The sequence below is a fragment of the Lissotriton vulgaris genome, chromosome 1_1 (genome assembly GCF_964263255.1).
Source record: "Lissotriton vulgaris chromosome 1_1, aLisVul1.2, whole genome shotgun sequence".
In the NCBI taxonomy this organism is placed as follows: Eukaryota; Metazoa; Chordata; class Amphibia; order Caudata; family Salamandridae; genus Lissotriton; species Lissotriton vulgaris.
Genome location: NC_141685.1, coordinates 1,901,261,065 through 1,901,281,691, shown reverse-complemented (window position 1 = coordinate 1,901,281,691; position 20,627 = coordinate 1,901,261,065). Strand labels below are relative to the sequence as shown.

Here is a 20,627-nt window from a genome sequence, read left to right as displayed (position 1 = left end):
CATCGAATCGAACGTTAACAAACGTCACGCAGCAAAAAAAAAAAAAAAAAGCTCACGCACAGAGCAGTTTTTAGCCATGTTATCCAATGGAAGGTGGATAACATGGCTAAGAGCATTTGCTGGATAATGCATGAATATCGCTGACTTTTCAGCGATATTCATGCATTGTGGCCGATGTGCGGCGATAATTTTTGTCTCTAAACAATTAAAACGAAGCACAAAATGGCGAATTCCCGTTTCGCTACCAGTTTGCGGCCCAGTTCGCGGCCCGTGAAGCGCTTCTACCGTGAAAAATCTTTTTTTTTTTATTTTCCCCACGGGACCCTTTAATAACCCCAACAACATTCCTAGGGGGTCAAGAGGGGTATACCTTGCCCCCTTTCAATAAATTCCCCATTCGTTTTTCACCTCTTCTTCTCTCTCGATCCTACCGAGAGATAAGATGGCGGCCGCTCCGGACTGTTTAGAATGTTGACAGACACCGGAGAGCCAATCAGCTTTCTGCTATCCAATGGAAGGTGGATAACATGGCTAAGAGCATTTGCTGGATAATGCATGAATATCGCTGACTTTTCAGCGATATTCATGCATTGTGGCCGATGTGCGGCGATAATTTTTGTCTCTAAACAATTAAAACGAAGCACAAAATGGCGAATTCCCGTTTCGCTACCAGTTTGCGGCCCAGTTCGCGGCCCGTGAAGCGCTTCTACCGTGAAAAATCATTTTTTTTTTATTTTCCCCACGGGACCCTTTAATAACCCCAACAACATTCCTAGGGGGTCAAGAGGGGTATACCTTGCCCCCTTTCAATAAATTCCCCCTTCGTTTTTCACCTCTTCTTCTCTCTCGATCCTACCGAGAGATAAGATGGCGGCCGCTCCGGACTGTTTAGAATGTTGACAGACACCGGAGAGCCAATCAGCTTTCTGCGCGCAAAGTTCCGTTTCGCGAAAAGTAAGCGGACCGGATCGCTGCCCGGAGCGCTGTTACAGATATATATCTTGTTTTGAACGTTAATTTCTCAAAAACTACTGGAGCACATATATTGAGACCTAGCAAAGGCACATCGGGCTAACAGTCCCTACAATTTTGCCAAGTTTCGTGCAAATCCATTCAGCCGTTCGAGCTAAAAGTGAGTCCAACCGCCCTATGGAAAAATGAATGGGAAAAACGCGTTTTGGGACCCCCCTTTTTTCTCGGCCCCCCCTTGACGAAACCCCACCAAATTTTCAGGGGCTGCTCAGAAACAAAATGTGCCATTTTCCTGAAAATGTCAGCCGATTCCGTCCACAAACGCCAAAGTTATTAGACATAGAATTTTCAAAAATCCCATAGGGAAAAAATCCTAACTATATATACCTACTGGCGAACGCCAGTAGGTAATATGTATATATATATATATATATATATATATATATATATATATATATATATATATATATATATATATATATATATATATAAGGATAAGGGGATTATTTAGAGTTTTTCAGATATAAGGCATTCTTAAGCCTGTCAGCCTTAGGAGGGTCTTCCTTCAAATCTTTTGTCTTCTTCCTCCATTTTTTGCTCTCTTGTTTTTTTCTGGTCTTAGGACTCTGCACACTTTACAACTGCTAAACAGTGCTGAAATGCATGTGCTCAGTCCTTAAAACATGGTAAAATTGGCTTATCCTCAATTAGCATATTTAATTTACTTGTAAGTCCCCAGTAAAGTGCCAATACATCTGCCCAGGACCTGTAAATTAAATGCTACTAAGGAGCATGCAGCTCTGATTGTGCCACCCACTTAAGTATACCTTTAAACATATCTCAGGCCTGCCATTGCAGCCTGTGTGTTCAGTTTTTATTTGCCATTTCGACCTAGCAAAATAAACCTTTTGCCGGGCCAAACCTTCCTTTTTTTACATATGTCACCCCTGGGGAAGGTCCTGGACAGCCCAGAGGGTGCAGTGCAGTGAATTTAAAAGGTAGGGTATGTAAAAATGCAATTTATATGTCCTGGTAGAGAAAAACTCTTGCATTTATTTTTTACTACTGTAAGGCCTGTGTTTCCTATAAAATATCATTGGAGTTACCTTATTACATTTAATGAGCTGCAATTTCCAAATCGAAAGAGGTAACCAGTTCATGTTTGGTGTCTATGGAACTGTAATGAAAAACCCTTACTTATGATGAAGTTGTATTTTAAATTACACTCTGGAAAATTGCACTTTTAGATAGTTGGCATTGTCCTGCCTTTGCCATTTGCGTCCCATAGCCTGTACCTGGTCACTTGACTAGGTGTAGCTGACAGTTGAGCGTTGTGCATTCCTTCTAGACACCCACACACAATAGAAAACTTTGGTGAGCCTGGATGGGCCATCGCTGGCAGGATCGGAGGGTGGTGCTGGACACAGCCCTACGTACACTTGAACAGTCTGTGTACTGCCTCCACACAAAGGGTTGCATACTCCCTGTAGTTAGATTGAAGCCAGGACAGGGAAGGCAGGATGCCTAGGGACTTGAAAGGGAAACCTCTAGAAGCTTCACCTCCACTTCAAAAGAGAAACTGGGTATAAATACTGGACCTCAGAAACCAACTCTTCAATATACTTTTGGACCTATGGATACTCGGCAAGGAAGACAGACAGCTGTTCGAGCCTGCTTTATGCTGCTCTCTTGCTTGTGTGAGAATGACTGGACCTGTATCTCCTGAACCCTGAACCCAGAGTAACTCCAAGGGCTAGTTGGCTGGCCTCCTGATCTAAAGTTTTAGGGACACAACAGCCTTCCAACAACCTTGCTTCTGCACCGAGACTCTGCCAGTTGTGAGTCTACCTTGCCAAATGCTGCCACCCCAGCCCTGGACCCTTGATCTAGCATAATAGACACATCTACTCTGCTTTGTGGCACAACCCTGAGCAGGACCAGCACATCACTGCTGCTGCATGGATCAGGACTGCTGCAAAGACCTGCATCTCAGCCTGCAGCCGCATGGGAACCCCTGCTACATTACGCATCACCCGTGCAGGCACTTTCATACCTCGTCAATGGTAGCCTTGATGACAATGGCAGACTCTGCATTGTAGCTCCTCCAATCCGACACCGACTGCGCAATACATTCCCGACTCCAGACTGTACATTGCAAGGCCTCATAAACAGGGTGTTAAATAATGCAGCAGGACCTCGCACCGTAGCCTTGCTGCATTCTGGAAACCATGCATCACTTCAGCTGCACGATTCATTTTCGATGCAGATCCTGAAAGCGTTCTGCAAACCAAGATTTAAGGTCCTCTGTTTAGTGGACCTAACTGGGTCCTTGTAGCCGGCCCGCTCTCCATTGCGTGAAGCCTGAACTTGTAACTATGTCCAGGTCTGGCATGACTAGATACCCACAGTAGGCTCTTTTAACCTTTTTGCTAAATTTTTACTAAAATCTTTGAATGTGGATATCTCTGGTTCTACTGATTGGAATTTTGTCATTTTGGTCTTATTTTTTTTTGTGCAAATTGCTCTATTCTTCTAGACCTTTTTGTGGTGTGTTGTGCCCTGCCATATAAGGGTGGGGAATCCTCATCTGGCTAGGGTTGGAGTAGGTCATCCAAGTCTTTCCGAATCATGAGGCCCTTCAGTTGTCTAGAAGGAGGAGGTTCCAGCCCCATTTTTCCTTAAAGTATGCTGCTCCTCCTCCGAAGAGGGCTGTCGAGAAGGGTCCCTGACAATCACATTAGAAGGGGGTGGGGTCAGTGCCTGTGGGTGGCTGGATCTGGCCTTTCCTTAAGGTGTGATAACTGGATGACTCGGTTTGTTGGGTCTTGGACACTGTGGAAAATGGTTACGTGATCAACGTTTGGAAGGTTGCCATGGATACTGGTGTGCGAATGACTCCTGTGCCGGCCGCCAGTAAAAAGAGGTTGGCGCTGTTGGAGTTGGTGCAGGAGTTGCATGTAAAAAAGGCCATTTGCCGGGTGCTGGAGTCAGATGTAGGTTATAGGGGATTATTCCATTGTATTCTTGGTTCAAAAGGGTCTTGGCTTTTCAGTTCGATCTGAAGTGAGTCAACTCCTAGATCCGGGCTGTTCACTTCAGGATGTTGACTATTCAGGCAATTTTCCTCTACGAAGGCCAGGAGATTTTTTGGCATCATTAGATCTGGAAGACGTCTATCTCCCCATCCCTATCGCAGTCTCCTCTCAGTGATCCCTGAGGTTTGCAGTAGGGGATGCCTATTTTCAGTCTCTCAAGTCCTCACCCAGGGTGTTTATGAAGGTCCTGGTGCCACTAATGGTACCCCTTCATGCAGAGGGAGTGTTCATTCTTCTATATTAGGACGATCTTTTGATTGATTCATTCAGCAGAGGAGTCTCAGTTGTTCGTTCAGGTCGACAGGGTATTGGAGGTTCTACAAGGTCATAGCTTTTTGGTCAGTTGGGGAAAATCTTCTTTAACTCCCTCTCAGGGTATGGCCTTCATCCGGGCTGGGTTTCTGACTGTCAAGGGGCGAGTTACTCTGTCTGAAAGGAGATTGGTTTCATTGCAGGCTCAAGTTCGGGCCTTGGTGTCTCAGGTGGCTCCTACGGCTATGGATTGGTAGAGTGTGTAAGGGAATTCGGCTTCTGTAGTGTTTCTTGTGTTCTGGGCCCAGTTTCACCTTTTTCGCCTGGCCAACTGGATTCTGGCTTTATGGTCTCTGGGGGCTCAGGATCTTCTGACTCTACAATGGATGAGGGACTGGGTCTGGGAAGATCTGTCCTGGTGGCTGAGTTCAGAGCATCTCCTGAAAGGGGTCGTGTTGTCTCCCTCTGCTCTGCTTGTGGTGACTCTCTGGTTGGGGGGGCTTGGCTGTGGTCAGAGCCGGATCAAGTTTTCTGACCTCTTCATGACTCTCTGAGGTCTTCAAAATGGAGGAAGTTGAGGGCAGTGTGGCTCCCTGTGCTCCATTTTAGAGCACTCTGCAGGGGGAGAAGGTGGTTGTTCGCATGGACAATCTGGTGGCAAACTCGTATTTCAACCGACAAGGGGGGACATGGTCAAAGTCCCTGAACTTGGTGGCCAGAGACTTTTTCCTTAGTGCTCAGGACTAGGTTCTGGGTCTGAGTGCTGTCTATATTTGTGGGTGGAGAATGTCAAGGCGGATCTCTATCAGGGACATTTCCTCGTCCAAAGCTTTCTCTCTGCTTCCCAGTTTATTGTAACAGTTGGTTGTTTGATGGGCTCTGCTAGTGGTGGACCTATTTGAGGGTCCGGGGTATTCCAAAGTGCAGCAATTTTAAGGCTTGTTTCTTGGTGGCCGTCACATCACCTAAAGAGTTGGGGGAGTTGGGGGCCTTGTCCTGTAAGTATCCTTTCTGCAACTTTTTTCCGGATTGGGTGGAGCTGGTGCCGGCTCCGTCTTTTACCCCTAAAGTGAATTTAGCTTTTCATCTCAGTGAGGAGGTGATTTTACCTGAGTTTTGTCCTGAGCCTTCCTTGGAGGAGGAATGCTGGTTGCACTGTTTGGATGTGCTGCAGACTTTATTGTGGTATTTGCAGGTAGTGAAGTCCATCAGGAAGTGGGATGTTTTGTTTACTAATTTTGGTCCCGCAAAGAACTGTGATAAACCATCCACGGCTACTCTGAGTTAGTGGATTCGGTCCCTGGTCCTTTTGGCTCACGAATTGAAAGGGGCTGTTCTTCCCATTTGGTTGCAGGGGCACTCTACACGGAGTATGGTAGCTTCTGTAGCTGAATTGCAGGGCACTTATGTGGTCGAGATTTGTAAGGCTGGAACTTGGTATTCCCCTTCGGTATTGCATTCCCCAGCACCTGCTTGAGACAATCAATTTGAAAGCACAATTAAAGCTGTAATCCTTCCACTTCTTCATTGCTCTTCTTCATCTCATCTTCTGTAGTCAGCCAATACATGTTTCGTTACAGTTTTCTTGACTTCTTCAGGGCTAAGGAATTACAGGTACATTGAGATCAGTACTGCAACTACAACAATTTTTACTTAGTTTGTCATAATCCCTTGTGACAATCGTGGAGTTCTGTTATTGCTCCAAATTAGTAGCCTCAAAACCTTTAAGGTGTGATTATGTCGTAGAAATCCATGCGTTGTAGTACTAAAAATCTAATTTCTACGTTACCATGAGCGGATCACCGTATTTCTTTTTATATTACACAAATCTGTGCCAAACAGAAAGTCCGTTAGAAGTATTAATACACACTGTATTCATTAAAAATTTTAGATGCGAAATACTATGCACACCGTGTCCCAGTGTCAAGGCATGCAATCAATGTACATCTCCAAAAAGAGAAATGAAAACAACTATGGATGTAAAAATGGGTGAAGAAATTGGACAAAAGTAAAATAAAATAAAACAAGTGCCTCATATCTCTTGTATATATAACAGGACAGCCTGAAGATTGGGAAGAAAAGTTGGTCAAATGGCTAGGGTGGTCAACCTCGAATCTGGGGAACTGGGTTTAAGTCTCGGCAATGATTCTAAACGACCTGTGATTCTAGGCAAATTACTTAACCTCTCTATGCCTAACATGTAATGCAACTGGTGATATGTAAAGCACTCTAATACCCGATTTGGGTCAAGTTTGTGCAATATAAAACCCTGTAAAAAAAAAAGATGTAAATGCACACTGATAAGTGTGGAATCCAAACTCACATGGATTTTTATTTATTAAACAAAGTGAACTACACAATGCACCTACTGTCCATCCGGTGACAATTTCAAACCGGGCCCGAAAATTCTCCTCTAGTTTCCATGACTCAGGGGCGTAACAAACACCCCCTCAGCCTCAGTGGTGCGGGGAACCCCCCAGTTTTCAGTATATGAAGGGGGCCCCCTCAACGGCGGTGGGTAATTGGAGCATCGCAGAGCCGCCCTCTCAACTTTCCACCTTTTATTTCCTTTATTTTACTGCAACCGCAGATATATGGTTTTCTTTATATCTGCCTTGCTTACGTTCATTCTGAGTGGTAGTCAGGCACAATTGAAAGGCCCATGCTATAGTGCGCATTTGCCAACTGGTGCATGTTTTGCAGGGCGGGTTTGTTTTCATCCCTGATCCATTACGGTCACTATGTAAAACCAGGCCCTTATGTGACGTAGGGAAGCCTTCCTCATTGAACACAGGCCGGGAACTTTCAGCTTTAGTCTGTGTTCCATGAGTCTGTCTGTCACTCAGTGATGTTTCACCTTTTTAGGTCTCACCTTAGCGACGCAACACATGCGCTGCTCGCCTTGGTGAGACCTGTAGTCCCCTCTTTCTCTGCCGAAGGGAGACAGGAAGTGGCACGCTCGGACAGGAGATGTGCACTCGGTTCGCGTGCACATCTCCTGTCCGCGCGTGCCAACTCCTGTCTCCCTTCAGCAGAGAAACCGGCGGCACAGCACGCGCATCACGTGCTTTCACTTTCTCTCCCCCCCGTCGGTCAGCGTTCACTTTTATACAGCTTCCATGGAGAAATTTACACCACGAATAAATAAATACGTTTTGTCTCTTGTTTTCGTTGTCAGTTCAACGGGACCGAGGAATCAACGTTCTACCTCTAGGTTCTTTTACTTATCCGACCTGTGTTATTCCGGAAAATCACTTTATTTCCCTACTGCTCAGTTGCACTGTTGTCAAACATTGAAGCGCTTAAATCATGGTAAACCTCCAATAAACACACTCACTAATGTAAGGTGTTTGTTTTAAGGATCTACAAAGCGCAAAACCCTTTCAAGCACTGGAGCGCTGCACATTGTCTGAAGGACTCCACTAGAGATTATGTTAAAATAAAATGCAATCTGCTTGTAAAACGTTCAGTAACACATAAGATCTCAGTCAATAGCTCATTAGTCACAAAAACAATTAAAGGCATCGATTTCCAAATTCAAAGTGCCGACTAGTCCCTTAAATAAGGACTTCCAGTGGCAGGTGGTGTGCCTACTAGGTTTTCATATTACCACTCGTGTGACACACCTGCAATTAGCAAACGTTTCATATTAATCAGCCGCTCACTGATACAACCTAAATATACCCTGCGTGGCCCTTTAAATGGAAATGTCTAGAATTCCAGCAAAATGACGCAATACTTTATTCTGCAAACCAGGTCTTCCTTAAAGAGTGCAGATCCAGCAGAAAGGTACAACATTCACCTGTCAGAGCATCACTACTCACTCTGTGGACGGCTCCCGGGGTGCAAAGGGTGGGTTAAAGGTTCACCCCAAGAGTAAACTACTGAGGACGCACGCCATGCGGAGGCAGCAGACTAGCATGTGAGAGATCAGGAGAGGTCTCAGACAAACCAGTGCACTGACAGCTGATACAGGAGAGAAACCCAATCACAAATCATGCACCAGTAAATTTAAATGCTACTCCTACCAACTCCAGATTACTCATAAGTACGCTTTGTTTTGCCATAACTCGTTCTAGTTATGTCCTGAAGGTTAAGGCATGTAAAGCTCATGTTCTGTGTCACATGCTTTCATAATAGTCTCCCAGTTCACAGTGAACCAAATAATGAGCAGATTACATCACCTACGAAATATTCAGTACATTAATAAATAACTGGGCAGGTGACTGATCGATGCATAAAAGGTGAGCCGTGAGTACTGAATGAACTAGTCACCCAGCATTCCTTTCCATGAGTGATACCTCAGTAGTAGGCCCACAGCATGGTACGAAGGATTCAAAAGACATGGCTACCTAGGATGTCAGGGGTCAGTTAGAAGATGGAGCTAAGTTAATGAGGGTGCCAGAATCGGCAAACAGGGTGCAAAGTGTGGTAATCAAAAGACAAATGTCAAGTGCAGGCAGGACTGAAGGTTAAACGCCATGTTTGAGTAGTATTACATTAGCATTTTAGTGCCTCAATCACTCAACCTCTTGTTGCTTACATCGTTCTGCTGTGCACAAATGATTTCTTAAATGCCGTAAAATGCTTGTTTGTGAGACAAGCCTCCTACTGACATTCCTTTAATAACCTCAGTTTCTTACTCTCTCACTCATACCTTTTAAAGGTATTCCCTCAATGACCTTAGCTCTTATTACTTAGTGTCTCCTAATTGTACACATGATTCTGCCAAATATGTTGGTCACTGTGACATCACAAGCAGTTTGGTATGGAACATGTGTGTCAAACCTTTAATAAACTGCATCAGAGCAGGTGATTTAAAAAAAAGTATGTTTTTTCACCGAAACACAAGAAGGTCGAAAGGGCAGACAAACCAACGTTAATGGTGCCCACTGCAAGACCTTGCTGGGCCAGGGATAAAATAACCAACATAACAGTTTATAAGGGGTCTGTGCTGCGGACTCCACACCAGGATACAAAGTCGTCCAAGCACCCTGCATAAATAGACTTTGTAGAAGGATGCCTGGCTGCAAAGATGACATGCACAACCTCAGGTAGTAGAACTAATGTAGTCAACTACCGTCGTTCATTCAACCCACATGGAGGTGTAGACTGCGCAAGTGCAAACCCTGGTGTGCTGTTGCAGCTTAAAAGATCCTCCTGAAGCAGTAGCATGCTTGAAGAATGAATGTTCAAGCCTAAAATGCTGTTTGCACTGATTGCACCGTGCCGAATGCCTGTCCGCACTGTGCAATCAGTGTAAACTGCATCTTGCACAGTGCAAGCGGTCGTTTTCTGCCGATCGAGGAGATTTGTACTCGAGCAGCAGCTTTCTCAACGCGGACTGGCAGTTTCTCATCGTGAGCAGTCGCGAGCATACCCGACCACTCACAATGAGAACCTGATCTCCCCGCGTTAAGAATCTCGCCTGGAGTTTTATTTTCCATGCTCACGATCGGCAACTTGATGTTGCTGATCCGAATGAGGAAAAAGTCTTGCTGGGATGTCATTTTGCTCACTTGCGGTCAACAACTTGATGTTGAGGACCGCGAGCAAGCAAAAAATGCCCGCTACACTACGCTCTGAATTTTTGCACTGTGCTACGTGCAATTCGCATAGTAAGTAGTTGCACAAACTACGCAAACAACACAAGAGTAGCGTAGTCCTATGCCCAGGGTTAGTCATGAGACGTAGGGGCAACCATTGTGTGACATGGCATCCTGCACTGTATCACTTCTCAGATGTCTTTCAAAGAAGAATTGCTTCTCCCTCGCAAGCTTATGTCCCGAGTGGCAATTCTTTTTTAAAATGTAAAGCTCATAATGAGTCTAACCGCAATAATATCAATGTAACCTGAATTAATCTGCCCCTAAGTTTATTTACCTTTAAAATGTTAGGCTATGATGCATTGTTAATTTTTGCTGTAAAGATGTAAAAAGTACATGTGTTTTGTTTGTATGACTGGAAATGAATATAAGGAATGTTTTGCTGCATCAGTAAACATAATTGTGGGCCTGATTCCCTAAGGTACTTTTAGCCATAAAAATAAATGTATTTCCATAAAGTCTTCCAAGGCTTTACAAGAAAATTCCTTCTGGGTGTAGATGGATTTACTAATGCAGACTTTTCCACCAGGAGTGCAGGAATATCCATAGTAGCATATCCCTCTCAAGGGGGAGAAGTTGGCATTACTAGGTGTGATTTTCCTACCTTGTAAGTTTGTGAATGTGCACAAACAGTTACATTTTTGGCTATTCAGAAACTCCATTTGTTGCTATCCACCCTCGAATGCTCAGAAAGTTACTCCAGCCGAGCATGGAGCAACTCCCCTGGAAGAATGGGAAATGGAACAGATAATCCCCACACTTACTAGCGTGAGTAGAGGAAATACTTTCTCCATGGGAATTATGGGTTGTCCCTTTGAGGGAAAAAATGTGTTTGCATATTCTGCTGCCTGTCCCACGTACCATACAATTTGGCACGACCGAACAGGCAGCCTCAAGAAAGTCCCATGGGAGGTGTAATAGTATGTTCAAGCAGAATAATGAAACTCCACCTGTACTTGTATTCTTAGTTTGTGAGTAGGGCTCTGTGTGTTTATTTTATCCCAATTCTACTCTTGGAGCCACATGTACGACCATTTTTAGCTAAAAAGGGTTCTAGAATGTATCAATCCTTTTTTGCTAGTTGGTAACCTATTATCGACTGGCAAAATAAGGTGTGCGAGTCACTAGCAGGAAGAGGCGTTCATAATAACGAGTCAGAGGGGCATGGATGACGGTTTTAAGACCGGAATGCAGTCAGGAAAAAAAATGCAGTTTAACGCCTACTTCATGTAGGTGGTAAGCCACTCACAAATGGGAAGGGGTCCCCAGGGGGTTAATGGCAGCAAAAACGTTTTTTAAGCGGAACCTACTCTTAAATATGAAACTGAAACGTTTCATTTTTTTTTTAAACACATCCCTTTTTTCCATTAAGGAAACAAGCTGCATTTGGAGAAGAAAAGTTGCTTTATTTAAAAAGCAAACACAGACATGGTGGATTTCTGTCCCCAGCAAGCCACCATCCCTGAGTTATTTCCCATTCCCAATGGGTCGTAAATTGAGACCTGCCTCATGAACATTGATAAGGCAGGTCATTTGTGACCCCATTGGGAATCGCAAAACGTCTCTGAGACACATTGGTACATTTCCTTTCGCGCCTCACAAATTGTGAGTCAATAAAATTCGTAAATTGCGAGTTGCAAAAGGAAATTGGCCTACATGTGGCGGTATGTTTGCTACTTAATAAAAACTTGTGGAAAGGATTGCTGAGTTAAATTCATAAACCTCCGCTATATAAAATCGAATCAACTCTGACTTACACAATTTGTGATTGCTTCCCTGATTACTAACCAGTGACTATGGCCTTTTCCATGATTACTTACCATTTCTCAAACCAATACCTACCTACCATTCAACACATTATTTTAGACAACTGATTTCACCTGCATGATAGAAGAAGCTACTGTTTGCACTTGTGGATTTATGAAACAGTCTAATCTTTCTAATATCTGTTGATGCAGGAAGGACCAGCCATCAGTTACAACGCGGCGAAAACGCTACATAATTTTTGTGTATGGCAACAAACCCAAAACATTGCGGACGATGCGCATCCTTCTCATCACGATACTGCTCTTCTTATCACAAGGTAATGTCGCGAGGAATGTAGCCTCTGAATAGCATAAATGACTCGCTGTGTTTATTGCAGTTTCATTTCACTTTCACTGCTGTGTGATGGGAGTTCAATGACGTGTAAAGGATTCTGGGAATTAAGAACACAACAGAAGGGTCACCGGTAGACATAAGGTACAAGCAATTGGTTTGTTTTATTATTCACTTTAGTTTTCAGTGTTTTCCTTTTTTTTAAATAAATTTACCGAATCAGTAAATTTACCGAATCGGTAAAATACTGAATCAGTATTTTTACCGATTCGGTAACTTCCAGATGTAGGTGGGACTCTTCTGAGTCCCAAAGACCTTTCAGATTCGGTATTTTACCAACCAATCCATTTGGGTGGTAAAATACCGAATCCAGGTGTGCATGCACATGTGTGCATGCACACCTATGCCATGTGACAGGGCATGTCTGTGTACCACATGGCACATATGCCTGTATTTGGGGTGCTAGAGGGTGTCAAAGTGACACCCCCTGCACCCTTGCTGGAATCGGTATTTGCCGAATCGGTAAATACCGATTCGGTAATGCCCATTGATTCCTATGGGCTTCAATGCCCATAGGAATCAATGGGCATTACCGAATCGGTATTTACAGAATCAGTAAATACCAAATCTTAACGATTCGGTATTCGGTAAATACCGAATCTTTACTATTCGGTATTTACCGATTCGGTAATACCTACATCCCCCCCCTCTATTTTACCACTTCTTAAATACCGAATCAGTAAAATTCGGTATTTGAGAAGTGGTAAAATAAAATTACCTACATCTAGCCCCTAAAGTAGATTTCAGGGCAAGGTCTGTGTCAGCACTTTGATATTCCGTGCAGAGCTGTTGTATTACATGCCACGATTTTGGTGCTGAACGTATGCTGGATGCTATGATCATTGCTTTTATACCCTGGTATATAGATTAACCATGGCTTTAAAGCTATTTGTTATTGATAAAGGCACCTACACTTTTAAAGGTAACCGAAGAGGTATGAGGTTCCTGTGCATCCTTTCGGGAAAGTGTCACACTTTTAGCAGAGGCAGATCTCTCTTTGAATGACAGTGTGAAAAACTAACACTCAGCAACATGGGATTTCCGGTTTATAATATAGATATAAAATGTATGTATTGATGTGGACATGTACAGGCTTTAACAGCATTACACCTCTTTTATTTTGAGTGTTATTCCATGTTTTGCATGCTGTGCTATTGTTCTTTGCCTGTCAAGACCAGAGTCCGCCATTGACAGCTGTCTAGTTCCACAGCCAAAGCATTAGCAAGCAATGTTTCAGCTCCCTCTAGCTTCTGATGGCCTGCTTCAGGCAGCTGGGCCCAGGGCGGTAGGCTTCAAAGGGGTGCAAGGAGCCATGTGTATGAAGGAAATGCAAACAACATGGCTTCAGTGATTCACTTTAAAGTGCTCTGAATCATTTACGTATCCAGAGGCACTGTTTTTACCACCCTATCAGCCCCATTCCTCGCCTTGGCAACTCCCTACCACCCCCTGTCGGTCAACACCAACAACCCCGTTCAGCCACCATCTCGGTTCATCTATCTAGTGGGAAGTTGGAAAATTGTTCTCTAAGGATACTGTGAAGCTCTCTGGGGCAGTTTCTTACACTCTGTAATCCAATTTTGATAGTGAGAGTATGCATGGGCATAAATTACATTCAAGGTGTCACTGGTAGAAGTTCAAGGTTTGAGAGAATGCCCACAACAGAAATAGAAAGATGTGATACCACTTTTTACTTGCAAATTAAGGATTGCTTTTTATTTAGAATTCATTTTATTGCAGTGTATTTAAACAACAATATATCAAAATACAGTGTCAACACATCTCCGTCATATCTTGATTTTACATGTGGTCTTACTTAAGGTAGAAAATTACAAACCCTCTTATTAGGGCAACAGTTTCGCTCATTCCCTTCTATTACCCTCTACCAGCCTGGCAAATTAAGGATTTCTATGCACTTCTATTCAATCTACGTAGGCCATAGCTTTAAAATGATAAATGCAAACCATAAACAGTTCCGAGATGGGTGGCCAAAATTGGACTTTATTTAGGCCACACATTTAACGAGAAAAAGCTAAAGAATTTAAACACACATCTAACACTAAAATCCAGCTTGAGACAGCCAAGTGATCCACAATAAACCCAGAGATAGACGTCTGGTAGGACAAACACAGAGTCCCTACAGCAACCAGACAGTAAATCCAAAATAATTGACTTGGCATTCAGTTCTTTCCCTTTTCAAGTGTTCCCCAATGGTTATATGTAAACCCAGAGATAAACATCTTGTTGGACCAAAACGGAGTCCTTTAGAAATCAGACTATGGGTCCACAAGAATTGTCTTGACATTCTGTTCTCTCCCTTTCAAGTGTGCCCCGTGTGTTCTATGTACCCATTAGACCTATCAAGAGTGACATTACACTCAAGCAGGATTCGACACTGCATTGTCTAAAATGATGCCCTCAGACCCCACCCTGCATATTAAGTGTAGTTCAGAGGAGTAATTTCTACCCATTCAGGTGTAGTATTTTTCTGCAGGTTACTTTTCCCCAATATTTAATATATTTCTGACTTCACAATTGAATTGGAATTTTAATAATTATTAAACATTGTTGTTCACTTATTTTACTAGCTGGACCCATTCCTGAGATATAGAATGTATGTATTAATCTCTTCTCTATTTTCCACACAGAACAATTAGGCCTGCCACAGTGAAAATATAATGTGGGTGCTAGTCACTGTAAGGACATGTTATTATTAAATCTCATGATCACCTACAATTTGTAAATACCAGTCATCCAGCCTTGTGGGCTACAAGGTCTGCACAGGGGTGATTTATTGTTTAAAGAGAAGGATTTAACCTGTCAAAAGGTTTATTTTGAGATGTCAAATTGCATTTTCTACACTGCAATAGTCATATAAGTGGTAGGCCTGAAGCCGTGTTTGCACCTGCAATGTAGTGGATGGTGCATGGGGGGCTGAGTCCAGTAGTGGCATTTAACTTCCAGCCATGGGTACACTTTGTATCATATACTAGGAACTTTCAGGCAAGTTAAACTTGCCAATTAGGAGTATGCCTATTCAACCATGTTTAAAGATTGGCACAGGCACTTTATTGTTGGGTAAAATGCAAGGGTAAAATGCGCAGAGTTCTAAAGCCAGCAAAAATATAAGGTCCATCAAAAGGTGAAAAATTCACGGTGAACATACAGAAAAGCCAGGAATCCTTCACATGTGTTGTGAGTTGAACGGAAATCTCAATTAAATACTTTGCACTTCTATGCACATAAATACACCTCAGGTTATACCTTTGTGTCACGGGTAGTTTAGGACACTAATCAGTTTTGCAAACGTGAATTTCACACTCATTTGCTGCAGTCAAGTTGGTTTCTGCTTGACACTGGATGTCACAACTTAAGACCTTAGGTTCCCTCACTATTCAAAATATCTATGCTGCTTTATGATTCTTTGGTTCAACATAAAAATCTAAGGAGTTGATTACGAGTCTGGCAACTCGCGTTGGTGGTCGTATAGCCGCCGTATTCCGATGTGACCTTTCATACCACCAACCATGCGCCAACTGTGACAGGGAACCATTGCTTCCTGGCAGTGGCTCAGCGGCCACGGGTATCCAATATGCAAGGTGGGAACACCACGGTCCGTCAAGCATATTTCGAGTTTCCCCACCGCCAGCCTTACCATGGCAATGAGACTGCCATGAAAAGACTGGTGTTGGGGAAAGATAGGGGGATTTATCGGGCCCCAATATCCCGCCGACATGGGGATAAATTCGGGGGCACAAGATGTGCCCCCTTTTTGCATGCAACCCAAGTTCCAGCACTGCATGGACTTCACAGTCCATGACATGCTGGAACTGCTTTTGCGTTTCCATTGTGGTGCCTATTTTCAGGGCACCTCAGTGGGAACGTCAAAAGAAAAGCCTGCCAGACAGGACCTGAACTCATAATCTGGCAGCCCGGCCATGCATGTCTTTGGCAGTGCTGTCCCAGCGCAAAGCAGGTGTTGGAAGTTCCACTGTTAAGATTTGGCTTATTTATATTTTATTACAAAATGCGCTAATGTATTGCACATGCATGACTTTAAATTATCTTACCATTTAGAATGCTATGCAGCTGTATTTGCTGTTATATTACAAGTGTATGATTTTGGAGGAATATATTTTTGAAAAAGAATTCAGTTAGTCCTTAGTACTAGAAGATAATGCAAATGAAGCTTTTAAGGACCTTAATATAGAATGTAGTTTAAGGAACATTGGGATAGCATTAATTTAAATGTATGCATGTATGTGTATCTAAACGTATGTATATATTATTTGCATTGCACAAACCTATCTGTACTACAGAAACACCACGTTTATTCTTGTTGTGATCTTTTCCAAAAACGTCAAGATTAAATACTGTTAAAATGTAGTAACTTTCTCCTTGAAAGTGGTGATAACTTAGTCGATACCAGTTTCTGTCTGGTGTGGCTCTACAATCACATTTGATATAAATGTAATTTGAACACTGGAAAGTATGAATTAAAACAGTACATAACATCAGCAAAATATTTTGTTTTGTCATAGGGAAGATATCTGCAGAGCCAGCAATAAGTGCGATACTCTGGGTAAGTAATGGTATATTTGATAAATGATACAAAATAATAAAAACAAATATTTGTATTAACAACTGGTAAACACATTTTTGTAAAAGCACAAGCATATTGAATGCTTTTATTCGCCACTAATGTGCACCAGAAAGTACATAATTTTAACCTCCCACATAGTGTTGTTTAGAGAAAAATAAGTTTATAGTGGTGCCTTCTGTGATTTCGAATCTCTTTACCTCTGGGGCTGAAGGAATAGTTTTAGTGTACTGAATCTTACTGCCAAATGGAACATAAATGTACCTATTTACAAACTACTTCTGGAATGCGTAGCCTTTTGTGCAGACGTATTCCTTAACCAAACAAGTAACCTATGCATGCACCTTTACAATATATATCCTTTTTAAAAAGTCTTCCTGCCACTCTATTTTCACATTCACACCTTCAACATCAAACTTGAAAGCGTTATGTACTGTTAAACATGAATAACACATTGAAGAACGTTTGTCAGGATTAACGATTGTTCGGTAAAGATTGTCAAGAATTTCCCATGTTCTGTTTGGTTTAATATATTTATATTATGTTGTGCCCTCATATATTCTGCCTTGGAAATACCACAAACACAGAATTAAATTTTGAACAGTTTTGAAAATCACATATATATTTCAGAGATCTTACTTGTCACTAATTGTTGTCAATTTAAAAGCAGCCTGAGATAATTCTTATCACAGCCAGGCATCTATCCAAACATATATGAAGCAATGCCTAATGAGACACATATACACATATACAGGTTCAGTAGAACATATCCTTACCTACCATTATAAAACTGTACACCTAAGTTAACCTTAGAAATGACAAATGTACATATGTGTCAACGAATGATACACGCACAGACATACTTGCCAGTCTTCACTGTTAAACGGAAAAAACTGCAGTATACATAGAAGAAATTATATTTTCTGCAATCATCTCACAATCTTATGCAGATGCATTAACAAAATAATACCTTATTGTATCAAACGTTATTAAAATTATTTATGAATGGTATGAAAACGAACTGAACCGACAGACAACTGGAAGATTACTCGTCTCTTTTCCACCTTCCAGTTTTAGATTGTTAACTTTGAGGCAGAATTGATGTTTTGTGATTGTAATTGTAAATTAATTACATTTTTAGGTTTAGCAGAACTTGGCACAATGTGTGACCCATATCGCAGCTGCTCAATAAGTGAAGAAAATGGATTAAGTGCTGCCTTTACCATCGCACATGAATTAGGACACGTGTAAGTATGCATTATGCCTGCTTAGGATACAGATTTTGCATTATGCTCATACATTTTTAAACAGTGTATTTATTGGATTTGGTCTATGTATAATTGTACTGTTAAAAAAATTCACCAGGCATTGTGAGCCAGAATAAACAGTAAATACTAATACTAATTCTGCTGCCTGAGGGTCCGAGTATCTTGCAATGAGCGGAATGCTGCTAAACCTATCTGTCCATTAAACATATATAGTAGTACATATGATGATTATTAGAAATTGGATTCTAGTTGGCAGAGGTTTGCACCCTGTCTAAGTAGGGTCCACAATCCTAGTCAGGGTAAGTAAGATACATACTTTAAATTAACCTGAGCTTACCCTATGGTAGCTTAGCATAGAGCAGACAGGCTAAACTTAAGAAGCAATGTGTAATGAATTTGTGCAACACACAGTAAAACAATGAACACACCACAAAAAGACCCCATGCAGGTTTAGACAAATAGAGAATATTTATGTGAGTAAAACAAGACCAAAATGACAAAAATCCATTCAGTAAAAGTCGAGATAGGAATTTTTGAAGAATAAATCCCAAAACAGTGCTTAGAAGTCAGTAGCATTAAAAGGTTACTTGAGGTCGCAAGGGACCAGAGTAAATCCATAGTTCAGGCCCACCACAATGGGCACAATCCGCCAATCTTTTCCATACAGTCGGGCTGCTCTATCATTATCGAGCCGTACAGATCTTGGTGGTCGGGCAGCGCAGGCTGTAGAATCGGTGTAGTTGAACAGCCTCTGCGTTGAAGGGGGATGTGTTGGTTTCGACCTATGCGGTGGTGACGATACACCGGTTTTGTAGCAAAATAGCTACAAAAACTACTTCTGAGGCTCAAGACTGGAGAAGGCACCTCCGGCAATGGTAGGGCATGCAGATGACACGGTCCAGCAACACCAGAAAAATTGCAGGAAGTCTTTTGTGTCCCTGAGTCTTCAGAAGGCAAGCCAGCAAAACCCTTGAAGTCACTCTGGGTTCAAGTGAGATGAGTCCAGTCCTTGTGTTCATTAGGGCTGAGATCAACAGGCACCAGGGCCGATCAGCAAAGCAGAGACGCAGTTCCTCGGAACAGTCAGTTCAGGCAAAGTGGCAATTCTTACATCACAGCAGTCTTGGCCCCAGCAGAGCTCTTCCCAAGTCCAGTTGTGTATTGATTTGGTAGTGTGAGACCCCCAATACTTTTACCCAAATGTGCCTTTGAAGTGCAGGTGACTTCAAAGCAGCTCATTGATGTGTGCAGGTCCCCTTTCATCCCAGCCCTGTCTGCCAGGGTATCTGTGGGTGGTAATCAGTCCTTTGTGTGGGGACAGGACACAGCCTATTCAGCTATGAGTGTCCTCTCCCTCTCCACCTTCCTGCTGGCTATCAGAATAAAGATGAGCCCTCTGTCACAACCATCCTTTCTGTGTTTGTGGCTGTCGAGAAGGAATGCACAAAGTGTAGCTGTCACCCAGCCCAGACGTGTATTGGAGACAGGCTACAGGCACACAGAGCTCAGTTAAGAGCAAGGACATTTCCACTTTTTGCTTTTGTCATCCTAAGTGGGAAGGGTATGCCCAGATGTGGGACCCGTGCTCACTGTACCACTGGATTCAAGCTAGCCTGGCTGGTGAGGGGTGAGATCCCAAAACCGGTCTCAGGGTGCTTGTTTCCAGTACAGGGAGGACTGTGCTTGGCAGTTCGGGCTGGAATGTTCACATGAGCAGCATATGGCTGGTCCAAATTGGAGTGGCGCAGTGAGCAAAAAAATGATGGATAAAACCCAGATCCTTGGACTGGGGCTGAATGTTTACATTGTTCAGAATTCTGTCCTTCATTTGTTCTTTTTGCTTTTGTTGCCCTGCGTGGGAAAGGTATACCCAGACGTGGGTATGCTCTTTTTTTCTCTTTTTTCTTTCTTCTTTCTTCTTTTTCCACATTCTAAAAGTGGCATTTAAAAAACAGTAATGTCAAATATAACTTTACCACTAATTGGGGTTTATCATTACCATTCCAAAGAAATTAAACACAATTTGACTACAGGAGTTACAGGATAAAAGTGTTTTAAGGAATTTCCAATACTAGCCTATAGGAGGAGTAGGTTTGTAGTATTGACAAACACATTTAGCTGTTTGTCACTACCAGGACATGTAAAACTTAAAAGTATATATCCTACCTTTTACTTACACAGCACCCTGTCCTTAAGGCTACCAAGGGCCTACCTTAGGGGTGACCCATGTGTATCAAATGGGGAGTTTAAGGATTGTCAAATGCTTTTAAATGCCAAGTGGAAGTGGCAGTAAAACTGCAAGCACAAGACTTGCAACTGCAGGTCTGAGACAAGTTTGAAAGGCACAACCAGTGCTGCAGGGCAGCTACTAGCATTTAGATTACAGGCCCTGGGTATGTGGGGGTATACCACTTTACAAGGGACTTACAGGTTAACTAAATATGCCAATCAGGCACACATCAATGTCACCATGTTAAAGGGAGAAGCACATGTACTTTAGCACCTGTTGGCTGTGGTAAAGTGCTCAGAGTCCTACGGCCAACAAAAAAATACAGCAAAAAGTGAAGGTAAGCAGGCAAAAAGGTTGGAGGAAGACCACTCTAAGGATTATGTCTGTTAGACCTGGCACCATTGTCTCCCTTACATTTTTGCTTTGGCCTCCTATGTTTTTGCTGTG

The 20,627-nt window shown here is 42.6% G+C and overlaps 1 protein-coding gene across 1 annotated transcript in view; it reads left to right on the top strand.

Moving 5' to 3' along the window:
- Positions 1-20,627, top strand: part of ADAMTS20 (ADAM metallopeptidase with thrombospondin type 1 motif 20) — a 1,033,120-nt gene that overhangs the window by 71,785 nt on the left and 940,708 nt on the right. The window contains exons 3-5 of the mRNA XM_086919514.1: positions 11,884-12,008; positions 16,624-16,664; positions 17,824-17,929. Of these exons, the coding sequence (XP_086775640.1) occupies positions 11,884-12,008; positions 16,624-16,664; positions 17,824-17,929 (272 nt within the window). The remainder of the gene's footprint in view (positions 1-11,883; positions 12,009-16,623; positions 16,665-17,823; positions 17,930-20,627) is intronic.